Consider the following 19,043-nt stretch of genomic DNA (forward strand, 5'->3'; position numbering starts at 1 on the left):
CGCTGACACCATAGCCCTAGCCGAAGTTCTCAGCAAATCGTGCATGGCATCTGCACTGTAGGCTATCACCGCCTCCAAGTGATCCGCCTGCGAGGCTTCCCCCTCGGAAAGACCAGCATTCGCTTGTAAGTTCTGGGCCCACCGAAGGCCCGCTCGTAACGCAAAATTACTGCAGATAGCCGCTCGGACTCCCAGAGCGGACACCTCGAAAACCTTTTTAAGTTGAACCTCCAACTTCCGATCCTGGATGTCTCGAAGCGCCGTGGCGCCTGTGACAGGGATGGTAGATCTCTTGGTGACTGCCGACACTGCCGCGTCCACGCGAGGGAGGCGCAGCAATTCGAGAACGTGCTCCGGCAGAGGATACAACTTGTCCATGGCCTTGGTCACTTTAAGGCCCAATTCCGGGGTATCCCACTCTCGGAACAGTATGTCAGAGGCCGAGAAATGAAACGGGAATGCCACCGCAGGTCCGGCGAGACCGAGGAGGACCGGATCCATATTTGCGGTCTGACGGACCTCGACCGGTGGAGCCTCCACGCCAAGCTCCTCCAGGATCGCTGGGATAAGCGGAGAGAGCTCCTCCCTCTTAAAAAGGCGCACGACCTTGGGGTCATCCCCATCCCCCGCCAGCGTACCTTTTCCTGCGCCTGGCAGTGCAGGACTCGGGTAATCGGGCCCCTCAGGCCCTCCCGCGGCCCCGAGGCCGAATGTTCCTCCTCTGAGGAATTAGACTCTGTGTCAGACTTCTGAGGGACGCCCTGTGCCGGTCTCTTCCCCTGGGGTGGACCCGGCGAGCCCCTGGGCCGGCCTGCCCTTCTCTTGGAGTGCGGGCATCCCTCTCCGCCACCCGAGGTTCCCCCGGAGTTGCGCCGCGACTTCTTATACTTTGCTAATTTTTTTTAACAGAGCAAAATCGTCGGAGAAGGAATCCTCCGAATCAGAGGGTCCCTCCCCCGAGGATAGCTGTCCAGCTTGCAGGGCCTCCCGGGGTTCCCCCCCTGCGGCCCGCGGCTGAGGAGAGCGGAGGTGGCTGGCCGCCATTATCCAAAGCCCTCCTCGTGGCCGCGCAAACAGTGTCCAAAATGGCCGCCGTTCCCGCGCTGAGCGGGAACGGATCAGGGCCAGCAGCAGCAGCACCCCCGGCGCGCAGTGGCGAACGGGACGAACGGGACGAGCGGGAACGGCCGCCCCGACCTCCCCCCGACGGTCCCTCGCCCCCGGCAAGACACCCGGAACAAACGTCGTCGCGCGGCAGGCCGAGCCGACCGGCATCGCGGGCCCTCAAAGAAAATAAAATTCGCCGCGCAGAAGGACAGAAGAAGCCCGGGTCCCCCCTCCCGAACGAGCTGCCGAAGAAAGGGAGAGCCGGCGCGAATCAAAACAAGTAAAACTGTTTTTTTTTTTCTTTCTACTTAGCCGCTGTCCAGGTGCTGATGCTCCCGCTCCACCGGGGTGAGTGAACCGGGCTCCCCGGTGTCACCCCCGACACTGCTGCCTGGCACAGCTGGGTCCTCGACCCACAGCAGCGGGCTCAACCAGGGGGGGGATGGTCCCCTCAGGACCTTCCCAACCCCCCTGGGAGATAACTCAGACGGGAGCTTCTCCTGTGAAAAATAAAAAACCTGTTCTTCCTTTTTTTTTTTTTTTTTTTTTAATTGGCAAAGGATTACCCAATGTTCCACTACTATTACTACTTTTTTTTTTTTTTTTTAAACCTAACTAAAAACCCGCAGATTACAGAGACTGTGGGTGGACCTGCCCCATCTGCTGGAGACAGAGTAAGACTGAGGGGCTGTGGGTGGCACCTTACTATATGTAGGGAGCCCGTCGAGTTTTGCTCTGTCTCCATCTGCTGGTGCGGAGTCACAACCCAGGTGTCTGGACTGATCCGGGTACGTACAGGGAACTGGTTTATTTACGAGGAGAATACAGGAGCACCCTCCCTTTACCCTCTGTAAGGAAGCATTCAGTTCGAGAAGCCAGCCTATCTGCAGAGAGCGAGAGAGACACTAGTAAAACCCAAAGTCATCTTAAGCCTCAAGCAAGGAAGTTGCTGACTCCGAAGGGTCTCTCAGAGGATTTAAAAAAAAGCCTAGGAAGCACCAGGCAGGGGACAAGCTGGAGTCAGAACTGAGGGCTGTCAAGCAGACAGAAAAAGCATAGGAGACCTGAGGAAAAATCTAGAAGGTGCATCCCAGGCTCAGAACCTAGTACAAATCCAGAGAAGGAGAGTATGACACAAACCTCCCTAAACTGCTCCAGGGAGATACAAGTAGTATAAGGGATTAAGGATCTGTGCCAGGGCTAAGCCTCAAGGCAGAGTGACCAGGAGCCAAACATGCTCAGTGAAAGCCAGTTTCTGGCTTCTTCCAGAATGGACTCATGTCCTCAAAGAGCTCATGCCTAGATAAACTGATTGGTCTACAAGGTGCCACTGGCTTCTTTGTCATTGTCTCTGTTTGTTGTCTCCTTATTCGAAAGCCTGGTGGCCCAGGCCCTTGTTTGGAAATAAACCTTGTTTAAACTCATATACCTGGAGGATTATTTATTTATATTCCTTATGTAGCCTCACCAATGATTTTTGGGAGACAGCCTCTCTCAACCAATTACCCTGTGACTAAGTCAGCTCATGCAAACTTACACCCTCTAATGTGACATTATTGAGATGCCCCACTGCAAGGGAGCCAAAAGCATCACCATAGACTTTTCATAAATGCAGGCAGCTTTCAAAATTGCTCCATGTTCTGTTTAGTCTTCTATTATCACACATTGTATTTATCATAACCAAGGAAGGCACACTACCCATACCAAACTGAAGAGATGGAATAAGCATAGTGAGACTTTGTGCCTTATCATGGAGGGTGTACTCCCTAGCCCAATGGAATGGGAAAGCAAATGTTGCTTACCTGATGTAACAGGTGTTCTCACAGGACAGCAGGATGTTAGTCCTCACAAATGGGTAACATCGAGGATGGAGCCCACCACGGAAAACTTCTGTCAAAGTTTAAACAGAACTTTGACTGGCCCCTACTGGGCATGCCCAGCAAGGCACTGACCCTGCAGCCAGCAGGGGTCTCCCTCCAGTCTGATTTTCAAAGCTACAGGCAGTGCCTAAAAAGTAAAAACAAAACGAACCCAACACCGCGGGGTGGCGGGCGGGTTTCGTGAGGACTAACATCCTGCTGTCCTGTGAGAACACCTGTTACATCAGGTAAGCAACATTTGCTTTCTCACAGGACAAGCAGGATGGTTGTCCTCACAAATGGGTGAGTACCGAGCTGAGGATGTCCCGACTTGCACCAAATGCACCCAACGACGTGCAAGAGGCACAACAACTGGAGTGGAATTTGGTAAGGGCATCCGCACCCTACCGGGAAGGTGGAAGGGTGTTGGTACATCATGTTGAAAAAAGGTTACGCAAGACAGATTGGCCGAAGATGGCATCCTGTCTTCCAGCTTTGTCCAAACAATAGTGGGCTGCAAATGTATGGAGAGAACTCCAGGTTGCAGCTTTGCAGATGTCAGGAAGCGGCACCGATCGAAGGTGTGCCACCGAAGTCGCCATGGCCCTCACAGAGTGTGCTTTTACACGGTCTTCAAAAGGAATGCCAGCTTGCTGATAGCAAAAAGAAATGCAGTCCGCCAACCAGGAGGAAAGAGCCTGCTTACCCACAGGTTGTCCTAACTTGTTAGGATGGAAAGAGACGAATAATTGAGTGCTCTTCCTGTGAGAAACTGTACGGTCTAGATAAAAAGCTAGAGCCCGTTTACAGTCTAGGGTATGCAGGGTCTGTTCCCCGAAGTTGGAGTGGGGCCTGGGAAAAAAGATAGGTAGTATGATGGATTGATTAATATGAAACTCAGAAACTACCTTAGGTAAAAATTTAGGGTGAGTGCGGAGTACTGCCCGGTCCTGCAGGAGTTTAGTGTAAGGCAGATAGGTAACTAAGGCCTGTAACTCACTAACCCTGCGAGCTGAAGTGACAGCTAAAAGGAATAATACCTTCCATGTGAGATACTTTAATTCACAGGAGTGTAGAGGTTCGAAAGGTGGTTTCATTAGCCGACCAAGAACCAGATTAAGGTCCCAAGATGGGGCCGGAGGACGTAAGGGTGGCTTCAGATGGAGCAAGCCTTTAAGAAAGCGTGTTACCAGGGGTTGTACTGAAATAGGGACACCCTGTATGCCTTTATGGAAAGCGGCTACTGCACTGACATGCATCCTAATGGAAGAGGTTTTAAGACCCGATTCCGATAGATGCCATAAATAGTCCAAGAACTTAGAGATTGGACAGGAAAGGGGATCAAGGGACTGGGAAGTGCACCAAGATGTGTACCTTTTCCATTTATACGAATAGGATCTTCTGGTGGAGGGCTTTCGTGAAGCTATCAGGACACGAGAAACCGAATCCGAAAGGTTAAAAGGCTGAAGGACTAACCTTTCAACATCCATGCCGTCAGGGACAAGGCGTGGAGGTTGGGATGGAGGAGGCATCCGTCGTTCTGAGTGAGCAGATGCGGATCCGTTCCCAGAGGGATGTGCCTGCGGATGGAGAGATCCTGAAGAATGGGAAACCACATCTGGCGTGGCCAGTGGGGTGCTATCAGGATCATGGTTCCTCCGTCCTGGCGAAGCTTCACGAGAGTCCTCGACAGAAGAGGAAGTGGAGGGAATGCATAGAGCAGACCTGATGTCCACTTGAGGGAGAAGGCATCCCTCGGCCGAGAGTGGTGGCTCCGAATGAGAGAGCAGTAATCGTCTACTTTGTGGTTCTGAGGGGACGCAAAGAGATCTATGTGGGGAGAACCCCACTTGTGAAATAGAGAGGTCGCTACCAGAGGATCGAGTGACCACTCGTGTGGTTGGAAGACCCGGCTCAGCTGATCTGCCAATACATTGTCTACTCCCGGCAGGTAAGTGGCCCTGAGGTACATGGAGTGGGAGAGGGCTTCTGCCCAAATCTGCGCAGCTTCCTGACACAGAAGGAAAGAGCCTGTGCCTCCCTGCTTGTTTATGTACCACATGGCCACTTGGTTGTCTGTCTGGATTAAGATTATCTGATTCGAAAGACGATCTTTGAATGTTCTGAGCGCGTAACGGATTGCTCGAAGTTCCAAAAAATTTATCTGGTGTTCGGCTTCCTCTGGTGACCATAACCCTTGGGTTTGGAAATCGTCCACATGAGCCCCCCAACCGATGTGGGAAGCGTCGGTGGTCAGGATTACTTGTGGATCTGGTAGGAGAAAAGGTAAGCCCTGAAGGAGATTGATTTGAGTCGTCCACCAGGTTAAAGACAGGCGAAGCGTTTGTGTAACTGCGACTATGGAGGACAGGCGCTGAGAAGCTTGAATCCATTGGTGTCGCAGAGTCCATTGTGTCACTCTCATGGCTAGTCGGGTCATGGGAGTGACTTGAACTGAGGATGCCATGTGTCCTAGGAGAATGAGGAATTGGCGAGCCGTGGCCGTGTCTTGAGACTGGAGCTGGCGAGCTAGGGACATGAGAGTTTGGACCCGTTGCAGCGGAAGGTAGGCCTTTGCCTGTAAGGTGTCCAAGTCTGCCCCAATGAAAGATAAGGTTTGAGATGGGACTAAGCAAGATTTCTCGTAATTGACAAGAAACCCTAAGGAAAGGAGTGTGTTGATTGTCAATTTTAGGGAGGAGTGGGCAATCTGAGGGGTGGAGGCCCTGATTAGCCAATCGTCCAGATAGGGGTAGACATGGACACCTTCCTTCCTGAGGAATGCTGCTACCACTACGAGGCATTTGGTGAAGACTCGTGGAGCAGATGCCAGACCGAAAGGTAGTACTCGGTATTGATAATGGTCGCGGCCTACCAGAAACCGCAGATACTTGCAATGGGATTGTGTTATCGCAATGTGGGTATAAGCATCCTTTAGGTCGAGGGAGCACAGCCAATCCCCCCTTTGCAGCAGAGGGAGTAGCGCACCCAGGGTTACCATCTTGAACTTTTCTTTTTGAAGGTACTTGTTGAGGGCCCGAAGGTCCAAAATGGGACGTAGCCCCCCTGACTTCTTTGGAATTAGGAAGTACCTGGAGTAGAATCCCTTGCCTCATTGAGAGGGAGGGACGGGTTCTATAGCATTTGATTGCAAAAGAAGGGATACTTCCTGTTGTAATTGAGTCAAGTGGCTGGATAGACTCCATGCTTGAAGAGGCAGGGAGTCTGCCGGAAGAGTTATGAAGTTGAGGTGGTAACCCTGTGTGATAATTGCCAGCACCCACTGATCTGAGGTAATCTGTATCCAATGCTGTAAAAAGTGGCACAGACGACCCCCCACAGGGATGTCGGGAAGTGGGATGTGGCATGTGCTCCGTACCGGGAAGTCAAAGGCCTGCCGCAGGCCCAGGAGGTGGGGCCACAGCAGGTCTTTGTTTTCGAGGTTGGCGTGGCTGAGGTCTAGTGGAGGATCGAGCCGGACGAGGCCTAGCCGACGGAGGATAATAACGACGTGGCCGAAAGAAAGACTTTTTAGAGTCTTTCTTAGGTGGTGGTTTGGAGGATACCTCAGATGGAACAAACGAAAGTTGCTTCAACGTCTCGTGGTGATCCTTCAATTCTGCCACAATTTGTTGAATCTGTTCTCCAAACAGATTGTCCCCTAAGCAGGGTAAATCGGCTAGACGATCCTGGACCTCTGGGCGAAGGTTAGATGACTTTAACCAAGCCCAACGTCTGGCTGAGATGGCAGTAGCTGAGACTTTTGTGGAAGCATCGAAGATATCGTAAGCCGTTCTGATCTCGTGTTTCCCAGCTTCAAATCCTTTGTGAAGAAGGGCTTGAAGCTGTGGTTGGTATTGGTCCGGTAACGTGTCAGCGTAGTCCTGCATCTGTTTAAGGATAGCTCTGTTGTATTGAGTCATGTAAAGTTGGTATGAAGCTATGCGAGATATCAACATGGCCCCATGATACACTTTCCGTCCCACACTATCTAGGAATTTGTTGTCCTTGATAGGGGGAGTGGAAGAGTGTGGTTTTAGGCGCTTGGCCTTCTTTTGTGCAGACTCAACTACAACAGAGCGATGATCCAGTTGAGGCTTCTGAAATCCTGGTGCTGACTGAACGAGGTATGTGGAGTCAGCTTTCTTATTAACTGGTGACACAGATGAAGGAGATTCCCAGTTTTTCTTTAAAAGATCCAGAAATACCTGGTGAATGGGGATGGAAGCGATGATTTTTGGGGCATCCAGAAATTGGAGCAGTTCCATCATTTGGTGCCTGTCATCGGTCTCAGATTGCAACTGAAAAGGTACAATTTCTGACATCTCCTTTACAAAATTAATAAAGGAGAGATCTTCAGGAGGAGATCGTTTTCTACTCTCTGTAGGAGATGGTGGGGATGGCAAATCTGTATCAGAAGATGTATCATCACCCCAGGTATCATAAGGATCATGTGGGGCTTGCAGACCTGAAGGACCTGGTTGAGGATCCAAAGGCATCGATGGAAATCTGGATGGAATCGGTGCTGCAAGCGGAACCGTAAACGGCATCGAGGGCTTCGGGGCTGCCGATGGAATCGGTGCCGGTCTTGGAATCGATGGAGCCGAGGGATAAATCGGTGGAGAGGTATGCGAAGGCACCGATGGGACTACTCCGGACGGGGGAATCCGAAACGGTGTTTCTCCTGTCGATGAGAATCCTGCCGGAGACGATGGTGTAGTCGGTGCTACTGGAATCACCGATGGAAGGGCCCGCATGAGTGCCTCCATACGATTCAGTAGCAGTGCCAGCGCTTCCACTAGAGGCTCGGTGGTCGGTTCTCTCCTCGGTGGCAGAGTCGGTGCCGAGGTCGGTGCCTAAGGTGGCGCCAGAGTCGGTGCCGGAGACGGTGCCGGTGGAGGCTGGAACCTTTGCATCGCTTTCTCGATGGCCTCCTGGACCAGCCGGTCCAGTTCTGCCCGGAGACCAGGGGTAACGATACCCGGCTCGACGGGAGAGGGAGGCTGAGGCAGAGCCGGAGGGACCACCGTAACCGGTGGGATCACGGCTCCCACACCCCGAGAGGGTGAGGGTTTCCTCGGTGCCTGCGAACGAGACGTGGACGGTGCCAGGTCTGACCGAGGCTTTTTTGTCGGTGGCTCGGCCTGTTCAGAGGTCGATGGCTGTGGATCCTCGACGGGCCGAGACTTGTGCCGCCGATGGCGATGCTTGTCCTTCCGATCTCCTCGCCCATCCGGGGAGGGGACAGGAGTCGACGGCCGAGAAGTCATCGGTGATGGACGGTCACCAGAGGGTTGACGGTGGTGGTGCAACTTCGACGGTGCCGGTTCCGATGACGTCGATGCTATCGATGGTGTTGGGGTGGGTGCATGGAAGAGGAGCCCCATCTTCTCCATCCTGGCTTTATGACCCTTAGGTGTCATTAGGGCACATTTAGTGCAAGTCAGGACATCATGCTCACTTCCCAAACACAGAACACAGACCCTATGGGGGTCTGTGATGGACATAGTCCGGGTGCAATCCGGACAACGACGGAACCCCGTCGCCATGGCCTAGGGCCAAATTTAGCCGCGGGATCGGTAAGTGCCAACAGGCCTCAAGGGCCAAAATCGACGGCAGTCGATGAAAATCGGCAAAAAACTTACCGGATTCCGCGAAGGTGACAAAAATTTGTCGAAGGGAGACCCCTGAGGGGCAAATTTTCTTCGGAAAGAAAAAACCGAATTCCTGTCAGGAACGTGGTAAGAGCTCCTTTCACCGCGTGGCAGCTGCTGCGCGGAAAAAAGAAGACTGGAGGGAGACCCCTGCTGGCTGCAGGGTCAGTGCCTTGCTGGGCATGCCCAGTAGGGGCCAGTCAAAGTTCTGTTTAAACTTTGACAGAAGTTTTCCGTGGTGGGCTCCATCCTCGATGTCACCCATTTGTGAGGACAACCATCCTGCTTGTCCTGTGAGAAAATACCCTCTCCCAATAAGCAGTCTTGAAGGCAATGTAAAATGTAAGAAGTGATCCTAGGGCAAATGGCAGGTGGGAAGTTCTGGGGTGTGTGATGTGGTGTGTGATGGGTGCAGCCACACTGATAGAGGGAATCCTAACTTGGAAAAATGTCATGAGCCCAGGAGATGTGCATTGGGTGCAGCCATGTTCACAGCAGGGAATCCTAGCCTTGATGCTTGATGGCAGCCTGATGGGTGCACGATGGATGCAACTTGGACCATTTAAGGGCATATCCACGTCAAGATCCAGAGGGGTATGCATTGAGTGCAATCACGGGTGGTTGCACAGTGGGTATCCTAGTTCAAGGCAGCTATGATCATTAGACTGCATCCCGGCTTGGATCTCTGCAGGACCTAGAAGTCCTTCCATTGTGTGCAATCTTGCCGGTAGGGGACATCCCAGTTTGGAAAAAAACAGTGGAAGTTTGGGGCTGGAGAGAGGAACACTGGAGCTGGCCTAGCTACCAATATAGCAGGAACAGTGGGAATAATGCTTAGCCTGCCTAGCTAACACAGCGAGCAGTCGGACATTAGAGACAGACTTATGGCTCAGGTAGCCAAGGTGTGAATGTATGCTGACAATAAAGCTGAGGTCTTTAACTTTCAAAATCTGACGGATTATGGACTCTGGAGAAGCACATAGAGAGAGGGGTAGCAAAAAACAGGTGGACAGGGTTGTCTAAGTTATTAAGTGGTGTAAGGTGAAATAATCAGATGGACAGCGTTCACAAAGTTATGCTTCTCTCTCCATCAGTTCAGGTTTTACCCTGTCCCTTTCTTCTCTAAAAAGTAACAACCACATGTATTTACAATCTTTAACTTTGCACAGTATTATTCTTGAAGCTGCCCCAGGTACAGTTGGCTTGGCTATAGACTTCACAACGGTTTCCAAAGGAAAAAGGGGAGAAGGAACCTATTAACTGAAGCAAAAGGTGATAGACTAGTTCATCCAAGGTCAGTAATGGCTACCTGGCCATAGCTTCTAGGTTACTTGACCTGCAGCTTATGCATTATGGGCACTAAACCATACCATACTCCCTTCTCACCTTCTTTCCTTCCCTAGACACAGAAAACAGTTTTTGTTTTTCATTTGGACATATCCATAGCTGGAAAAATAAAGTAAATCTCCTTCAATTCTCAAACAATTCCCTCACAGTTTCAATTGCAGTAATTGCACTCTAAAAGAACACTTACACGGACCAGCTAATGGAAGTAGAGCATAAAGAGCTGGAAGAATCACATCTTCTCTTTCTTCAAATCGTTTCAACACATTTAGTATAAGCATATGATCTTTGCTGTCAACAAACTCAGTCAACTGCTCATCTGGAACTAAATTGGGAAGCAAAAATGTAGTTAGAGAAAACACTTTCCTTCTATTTGCCCATCTTGTGAAAACATTTTCAGTACACTAGTTTTGAATAATTCAGCAAACAAAAGCCCTGCCTTACATAACATTTGGGGGGTGCAATAATGAAAGGAAGCCCTTTACCCCCACCAACCACCACTTCCACGAGGAGAAATAATAGAAACAAGAATTTTTTTCATTAAAAAAAAAAAAACATGAATATTTTTGCTGATTGTGGATAGATTTTGTGTCCTATATCTCTTGTGTTTAGGTTCAGCAGTGTGTGAGCATGATTGATGTGTATGAGTGCAGGAGTCTGGGTGCATGTGTACAGTGTAGGTGCGTGTGAGAGAACATGTGGGCATGATATGAAAGCTGCTGGGAGGGTGTGGCTAGTGAGTGTGTGGCATGCATGCGTAATTGGTAAAGACTGCCAGGCTGTTTTTATAAAGATGTGTTCCATGATCTTCAGTGAAGAAACAATACCGTCTCTTTTACACACAGAAAGAGCTATACAATTGGACCTTGCAATATATCAAGCCTAACATTTCTTTCATAATCCATGCAAACAGGACACGAAAGAATAAAAATAAGAAAATGGCTCTACTCTCATGATTTTCCACTGGAGGAAAAGAGGATAATTGACACTCTTCTTCATGCAGAAGCTAATGGGAGATGTCTAGGATTGTAAGAAGAGACGGGATCAGCATAGAAGGAAGAGCCAAGAAGAGATGAGTAAGGAGATGGAAGTGGCAAGGGGGGGGGGGGGGGGGTGAGACCAGGATGAGGTGAAGCAAGGTAATGACCTGTGGAAAGACAGGTGGTGGACGGAAAGAGTTATCTAATGGAGGAAAATAAAAATGAAAAGGAATAACAGGAAGACTAGAAAATAAGATTTAAAAGAAAAAGGAAGGTCTAAGGCAGAGAGGAAAAGCCAAGAGCCAGCAGAGATAGAGAATAGCTTCAGACTACAAACACAAAAGTTGGAAAACTGAAGATCTGAGAAGATTTCTGTGCTAAGTGGGCAGTGTCAAAGGTGGGGAGGCAAATTGTATTTGCAGTCAACATGGTAAATAAAGGAAAATTAGTTCTTACCTGATAATTTTCGTTCCTGTAGTAACAAGGATCAGTCCAGACAGTGGGTTATGTCCCCTGTCCAGCAGGTGGAGACAGACCAAACTTGTAAGGATGTCCCTTTAAGGGGAGAACCTGTACACTAACCCCCTTCAGTATAACGACTGTCAAAGCATAAAAAACAAAGAACCCAAACTAGGGTCAAGCAAGTAACAGTAAAGCTCAATGGAGCAACAATAGATCCCATGGAACCTACATGCTCTTGAATATACTTGGTATGGGCAGATGACCAAGACTTCAGGTGTAATTACTCAGTAATCTTACTCCATGCCCATTTGAAAAACTGAGAACCTGCAAGAAAAGCTTCGAGAGGACAGACAAAATGACAAACAGGGAAGGGAGTCTGGACTTATCCTTGGTACTACAGGAACGAAAATTATCAGGTAAGAACTAATTTTCCTTTCCCTGTACGTACCAGGATCAGTCCACACAGTGGGATGTACCAAAGCTTCCCTAAACCGGGTGGGACCGAGACAGTCCTGCTCGAAGCACTTGCCGCCCGAAGGAACCGAACACCGGAGCGTGAACATCCAGACGGTAGTGTCGAGCAAAGGTATGCAAGGACGTCCAAGTGGCGGCCCTGCAAATTTCCTGCGGAGAGACAACTTGACTCTCCGCCCAAGAAGTAGCCTGAGAGCGAAGAGAATGAGCTTTCAGACCCTCAGGAAAGGGGTGACCTTGACAGAGATAGGCCGAAGAGATCGTCTCCTTCAACCACCGGGCAATAGTGGTCTTAGAAGCTTGCTTACCACGGTTAGGACCACTCCAGAGGACGAAGAGATGGTCCGAAAGATGGAAGTCATTAGTAACCTGAAGATAGCAAAGCAGGACCCGTTTTAACATCCAACCGACGGAGATCCCCACCAGTGGGGCCCGCAAGTTCCACCTCAGAAAATGCTGGGAGCTCTACCGACTGATTGACATGGAAAGAGGTAACCACCTTGGGCAAAAAGGAGGGCACTGTCTTGAGAGAGACCCCAGAATCGGAGAATCTCCCGGCAAGACAACACCTGGATCTCAGAAATTCGCCGCTCAGAGGAGATAGAGACCAAGAAGACTGTCTTAAGCGTAAGATCCTTGAGCGTAGCGTGGCGTAGAGGTTCAAAGGGAGCCTCACAGAGTGCCCGAAGGATCAGATTGAGACTCCACGACGGACAAGTGGCTCGAGAGGGAGGACGAAGATGTCGAACACCCCGGAGAAACCGAACCACGTTGGGATGACTCGCAAGAGGGTGACCGTCCACGGGCCCTAGGAGAGAGCCAAGCGCCGAGACCTGAACGCGGAGCGAGCTGAACGAGAAGCCCTTAGAAAGACCCTTCGGGAGGAAAGAAAGAATCGTTGGGACCGAAGCAGAGCGGACAGAGGAGCCTGATTCCGCACAAACAGACTCAAAAACCTTCCAGACCCGTATGTAGACCAGGGAAGTAGATTGCTTCCACGCTCGGAGGGTGGAGATAACCTCTTCACTATAACCCTTGCGCCTCAGGCGTCGCCGTTCAAAGCCAGGCCGCTAGACAAAAGTGATCGGCCTGGTCGAAAAATACAGGTCCCTGCCGGAGAAGACGAGGTAGATGACCGAGATGCAGGGGCCCGTCCAACGCCAGATTGACGAGATCCGCGAACCACGGTTTCACGGCCACTCGGGAGCTACGAGAATGACCGGACCCCGGTGGAGCTCGATTCTTCTGAGAACTTTCCCCACCAGGGGCCACGGAGGGAACACGTACAGGAGTACGCCCGATGGCCAGGACAGAGCTAGCGCGTCCACACCCTCCGATCCGTGCGCCCTCCAGCGGCTGAAGAACCGATTGGCCTTGGCATTGCGTAGAGTCGCCATGAGATCGAGGTGAGGGGGACCCCACCTGGTCACTATCAAAGCCATGGCCGCCTCCGAAAGTTCCCATTCTCCCGGATCGAGGACTTGCCGGCTGAGGAAATCCGCTTGAATGTTCTCCTTGCCCGCAATGTGGGAGGCCGTCAGGCATTGCAGATGAAGTTCCGCCCAGGAGAGGAGAAGACTCGCTTCCAGAGCTACCAGGGGGCTTCGAGTACCCCCCTGGCGGTTGATGTAAGACACCGTGGTGGAGTTGTCGGAGAGTACCCTCACCGCCTTGCCGCGGAGGAGAGGAAGGAACTCCTGAAGAGCCAGGCGCACCGCCAAGGTCTCCAGACGATTGATGTGCCAGCGAGATTGAGCCGGATTCCAGACGCCTTGAATGGACTGGGAGAGGCAAACCGCGCCCCAACCCGAAAGGCTGGAATCCGTGGTGACTATCGTCCACTGCGGAGCTTCGGGAGGCATCCCCCGAAGGAGATGCGGTAGGTAAAGCCACCACTGCAAATTGTCGACTGTAGAGGCGGAGAGTGGAAGGACCATCTGGATCTGCTCCAAGACAAGGTCCCCCAAGAACTCTAAGTCCTGGGAGGGCTAAAGATTGCTCTTGGCGAAGTTTACTATCCACCCGAGGGAGGAGAGAAGAGCTAACACTCGATCCACCGCCTGTCGCCAGGAAGCTGCCGACTTGGCTCTGATGAGCCAATCATCCAAATAAGGATGGACCAGGATTCCCTGCGACTACCACCATGACTTTCTGAAAATGCAAGGCACCGAAAGGAAGTGCCCGAAACTGGAAATCGCAATTGAGGATGTGAAAACGGAGATACCTCTGGTAGTCGCGGTGAATGGGGATGTGAAGCGAGGAACTCTCCTGAAGGAACCGCCGCTATGACTGCTCCCTTTTGTTTCCATACCGCCGCTATGACTCCTTCCTTTTGTTTCCATACGGAAGTGGGGAACCTTCAGGGCGCGATTGACCCGCTTGAGGTCCAGAATCGGGCGGAAGGACCCGTCTTTTTTGGGAACGATGAAGTAAATAGAATACTGGCCGGCGCCAAGCTCCCTCTCCGGGACCGAGACTACCGCCCCCCAAATACAGGAGCTTGGCCAGCGTCTGTTCTAACGCGGCCCTCTTGGACTGTCCGCACGGCGAGAAAAGGAACAGATCTGGAAGGGTGCAGACAATCTTGGGGGCGTATCCGTCCCTGATAATGTCGAGGACCCACTGGTCCGACGTTATTTTGACCCATTCCTCGAGAAAACAAAGACAGGCGATCGCCGAGGCCCTGAACCGAGGAATGAGTCAAATGACCTTCATTGGGCGGAGGATTTGGGAGCGGTACGCGCAGGCTGGCCCTCCTGAAAGGGCCGGCGCCCAAAAAAGGACTGCGACCAGGACTGAACCCGGGAGGAGCCTCATGAAGAACCACCCTGCCCACAAGAAGTAAAATGCCGTTAGCCCCGAAAGCGAGAACGCATGGGCGTGGAGGGGCGCGAGGGCTTGGGGCGATCCTCCGGGAGCTTATGGACCTTGTCTTTCCCTAGGGAGTCCATACGTTTCTCAAGATCCTCCCCAAACAACATCTTACCTTTAAAGGGAAGTGTAGCCAGTCGAGCTTTAGAAGTCTGATCAGCCGACCAGTTGCGAAGCCAGAGGAGCCTCCGGGCCGATACTGCCGAGGCCATCACCTTGGAAAGAACCCGGACCAGGTCGTAAAATGCGACAGCCGCATACGCTATGACAGCCTCCAAGCGCTCCGCCTGTTCCGCCTCCGCAGACGGAAGAGGCTGTGCACCAAGGAGCTGTTGAACCCACCGGAAGCCTGCACACAGCATGAGACTACTGCAGCAAGTAGCCCGAACCCCCAAGGCTAAAATTTCATGGATCCGCTTAAGATGAGACTCCAACTTACAGTCCTGCGGATCCTTGAGGGATCGTGGTGTGCTTAGTGAACGCGGAGACATAAGAATCAACCACGGGGTACCTTAACAGATCCAAGCCTTCCTCAGGAAGGGGATACAGCATCTCCATGGCGTGCCCCACTCGGAGAGCCCCCTCAGGAGCCTCCCACTCCCGTAAAATCAAAAGCTTCAGCATAGGGTGAAAGGGAAACGCCGTGGCGCTAAGTCCCCCTAGGACCGGATCCATAATCTTGGGCAGGGAGTCCATCAGGTAATCTACCGAGGGACCCTCCAGACCTAATTCCTGTAGGACGAAGAGGATAAGGGACCCCAGCTCCTCCCTACGGAACAAGCGTAGGGCTCTGGGGTCATCTCCCTCCAGCGGAGAGGTATCCATAGCGTCTGGGGAGGTATCAGGGTCCGGAGTACCCGGAGCTGTCGGAGGATGAGGGAGAGGAGCCACCCCGGGGACCACCCGCACCCTAACCGGCCCCTGGGTTTCCGCAGCCGGGCTATTAGTAAACGGCGAGGAACGGGGCATTTTTGAAGGAGGTGGGGTGGGGAAGGGGGGTTCCTGCTCCTCATGCAAGCTAGCTAAAAAAGATTTATGCATGAGGAGAACAAATTCAGCTGAAAAAAGGGACCCTGAGAAAACGGGACGTGGGGGGGGGGGGGGGGTTGAGGGGTGGTCAGTACTCACACCTCCTGGAGGTCCACAGGGCTCAAATCGGGGGGTAAATAAAAAAATCTGGCCCCCCAGCCCCAGGCAGCTCCGAAATTGGAGCCATTGAAAAATCCAAAAAGGCCGCCGCTGAAAAGCTCTGCTGGCTCATAAACGGCCTGGCCAAGCCTGGGGGAGTCGATCCCCGGGCTAAATTCGTCCTCTCAGCCGAGGAGGGACCTTCCCCACCCAGCAGGCAAGCAGGGCAAAGACCCTGCAGCAAAAAACGGGAGTAAAAAAGCCCACAGGCAAGGCAAACTGCCTCCTGAGGCATTGCCCAAGGTGTGCTGAGAAAAAAAAAAAAGTTGAAAAAAATAGTAAAAACTCTTAAAGTGACAGCCTCAGCACCAAGGAGAAAGAAGGGAGACCCTGCTGACTCCTGCCTATCTGACTGCCGGATTAAAGCCTGAGGACCAGAAAAGGGCCAAAAAAGGAAAAAAAAAGTAAGAAAAATTCTGGTCAACTGCTGCAGAAGTCAGAGGTATTTGAATACCTGCGACTTCGGAACTTTGGTACCTTTTAAACTGATTTTTTTAAATCAGTAGTGACTGAGCGCAGCAGCGGGTCTAAAACCCTCTCGGCAACCAGAAAAGGGGAGCGAGTCCCAGAGGGAGATGGTCCCACATCTGGAAGGTAACCCGGACTCAGACTATGCAGCGCAAAAGGGGCAAATAGCCCCGTGAGTCCGGCAAGAGCAAGGAGACGAAGTCGTCTCCTAAGAAAAAAGAAAAAAAAGACACTAGGGATCAAAAAAACCCAGAAATATAACTTTTCTGAAGTACTTGCTTGAATCTAAGAAGGAATAGAAAAGGCTGACAAGCCAGAGACAGAGAGCCGAAGGGGAGCTGCTGCACCTGCTGGAGACAGACGAATACTGAAGGGGTTAGTGTACAGGTTCTCCCCTTAAAGGAACATCCTCACAATTCTGGTCTGTCTCCACCTGCTGGATAGGGGACAAAACCCACTGTCTGGACTGATCCTGGTACGTACAGGGAACACATAGTTGTGGCCCTGGATTTGGAGGAGATATTAATTGCTGAGGTGCTAAATCTCAGGACATGCAAGTAGTAGATTGCCTTATGTGGACTCTGCAGACATGGGACTAGCTCTGATTTGGAATCTGTGAGTGCTGGGAGGAGGCAGGGATAGTTCCAGAAAAAAATAGTGCCTGGGCTCAGGGAGTGCACAGCAGAGAAGTGACCCAAGCTTGTAGAGGAGGGGAGTCACAAAGTGAAAGGTAAGAGGAGCCTGCCCAGGAAGGGAAGCCTAACATGCTGATGAGGGGTGGGAATCAGTGAAGGGGTGGGTGAAACAAGCCTGCAGAGGAGGGGCAGCTGCTGGGGAGTGCAGGGATGGGAAGAGGAACTGGGAGGGAAACAGAGGCCAGGTCCGTGGGAAATGGGGAGCAGAGCTAAAAAAGGAGAATTAACCCCCTCCCCAAATGTACAATTCAAAGTATTCCCATGCAGGAGGAGGAGAATTAAGAGATTAGCGAAGTAAGGAAGGGTTAGGGATGGTAGACTCGTAGAATGAGAGAGAAAAGGAAGGTTGAGATAGTGTGGTGGTGGCAGGAGAGGGAAGAAACTGATGTGCATGGGTTGTCGTTGGGGGGATGGAGCAGGAGGGAGGAGACTAATGAGCAAGAGTTGGGATTGGGGAGAAAAATGAATTGTGGGACTTTGAGTGAGTACTTCCCTGGCTTTTGTTTTGACTACAGGAGTCTTTCCCATGAACTCTCTGTACATTTAAATATAGGCTAGTCAATCGTATTCATAACCCGCTGTGTTCTGTTTTTTTCTTTTTTTGCTGGGGGCACCGTAACTTGTTTTGAGTTCAGCACCTATGGCAGCAACTCTATATGTCCTAGCACTTCACATCTAGAAGCCTTTGTGCTAAGCACTTTCCCCCACATCCGGCTCTTAATGTTCTAATCTGATTCTTTAGACCTTCCTCTCCCAGGGGGCAGGAAGCCCATTTTGCCCGATTAGACCTATAGAGTAACATTTCCCCACTCCCTGCTCTACTTTATTTTAGGGGTGTGCAAGGGGAAAACTTTAGTTACTTGTTTCAGGTCAGGGGTGGGGGGCGAGCGTTGAGAAGGTTCATTTCAGAGGGGGGGGGGAGGGTTAACGCTCATCTCTACTTTCCTTCACAAAATTCAGAGTGCCTCTTGTAACACAGGACAGCTGCATGGCCACCTGGTATCTGCCATCAGTTACGACTTCATAACATCTGGAACTTGTACCTTTCTCAAACAGCAGCTGCAAAGCCTGGCATCCGTATTTCTGAATGTCTTCATTTCCCAAGAAAGCATCCAAGGCAACAAAAATTAAGAAAAAAATATCCGCGTCTTCATCCAAAAGCAGGAATATCATTACATCTAAAGGGAATATAAATATTACCGCATGACTTCACATGGCAGATTGCTGTCCTCCATGAAGCTCAGCATGCATTTAATGAATAAATGGCTTTTCAAAAATGTCTACGATCTAACGTAAAACAACAACTGGCAGAAAACTACATGGATATTGTCTGATGAAAGAGCGACGATTATTAAGAGATGTAAAGAGTACTAAGACAACTCAGTGACTGTTTTAATAATCTAGCTAACATGTTTTGATGTTGTGTTGACCTAAAATGTGAATGCTGATTTTGTAAATTGTTGTGATCTTCTTTTGGAACAACAGTATATAAAATGCCTAAATAAATAAAATATCTGTGAACAGAGTTATTCTGAGCAGGAACCACACTTATCACCAGCAGACATCATGAACTCTTAGGTACTGTATCTCAGCCTTAAATATTCATCTTAAGAAATTGGCTCCATGCAGATATATCAGCAGCAGAAACATGAGCTCCGTGGAAGAAAATGTCTCCTCCAATATCCAAACTCTGTCTAAAAGTATTTTTACAGATGTAATGGGGGACGATCACAAAAACTGTTATGTAAGGGGAGTTGCTATTGCTAGGTAATTTCAATCTGCTGGAAGCTGACTGGGTCATCCTGGCTGCGGGGGTCTTCTAGCAACAGAGATCCTGGATTTTCTGCAGGCAGAGCCCACCTGGGAAGGGGTGAAACCAGACCTGATGCTTCCCTATGGGGGACAGGGTTTCTGATGTCATAGTGAATGATCCTCTAGGAT

The 19,043-nt window shown here is 50.9% G+C and overlaps 1 protein-coding gene across 2 annotated transcripts in view; it reads right to left on the minus strand.

Annotated features, from left to right (window-relative positions):
* Nucleotides 1-19,043, minus strand: part of LRRK2 (leucine rich repeat kinase 2) — a 584,366-nt gene that overhangs the window by 543,343 nt on the left and 21,980 nt on the right. Inside the window, exons 5-6 of one of the 2 annotated variants that reach the window (XM_029617356.1) lie at nt 18,146-18,280; nt 10,155-10,289 (exon numbers count right to left, since the gene is read on the minus strand). In XM_029617356.1, coding sequence (XP_029473216.1) covers nt 10,155-10,289; nt 18,146-18,280 — 270 coding nt within the window. The remainder of the gene's footprint in view (nt 1-10,154; nt 10,290-18,145; nt 18,281-19,043) is intronic. The other variant, XM_029617357.1, reaches the window with a different exon arrangement.

This window comes from Rhinatrema bivittatum, chromosome 9 (genome assembly GCF_901001135.1).
Source record: "Rhinatrema bivittatum chromosome 9, aRhiBiv1.1, whole genome shotgun sequence".
NCBI classification, from domain to species: domain Eukaryota; kingdom Metazoa; phylum Chordata; class Amphibia; order Gymnophiona; family Rhinatrematidae; genus Rhinatrema; species Rhinatrema bivittatum.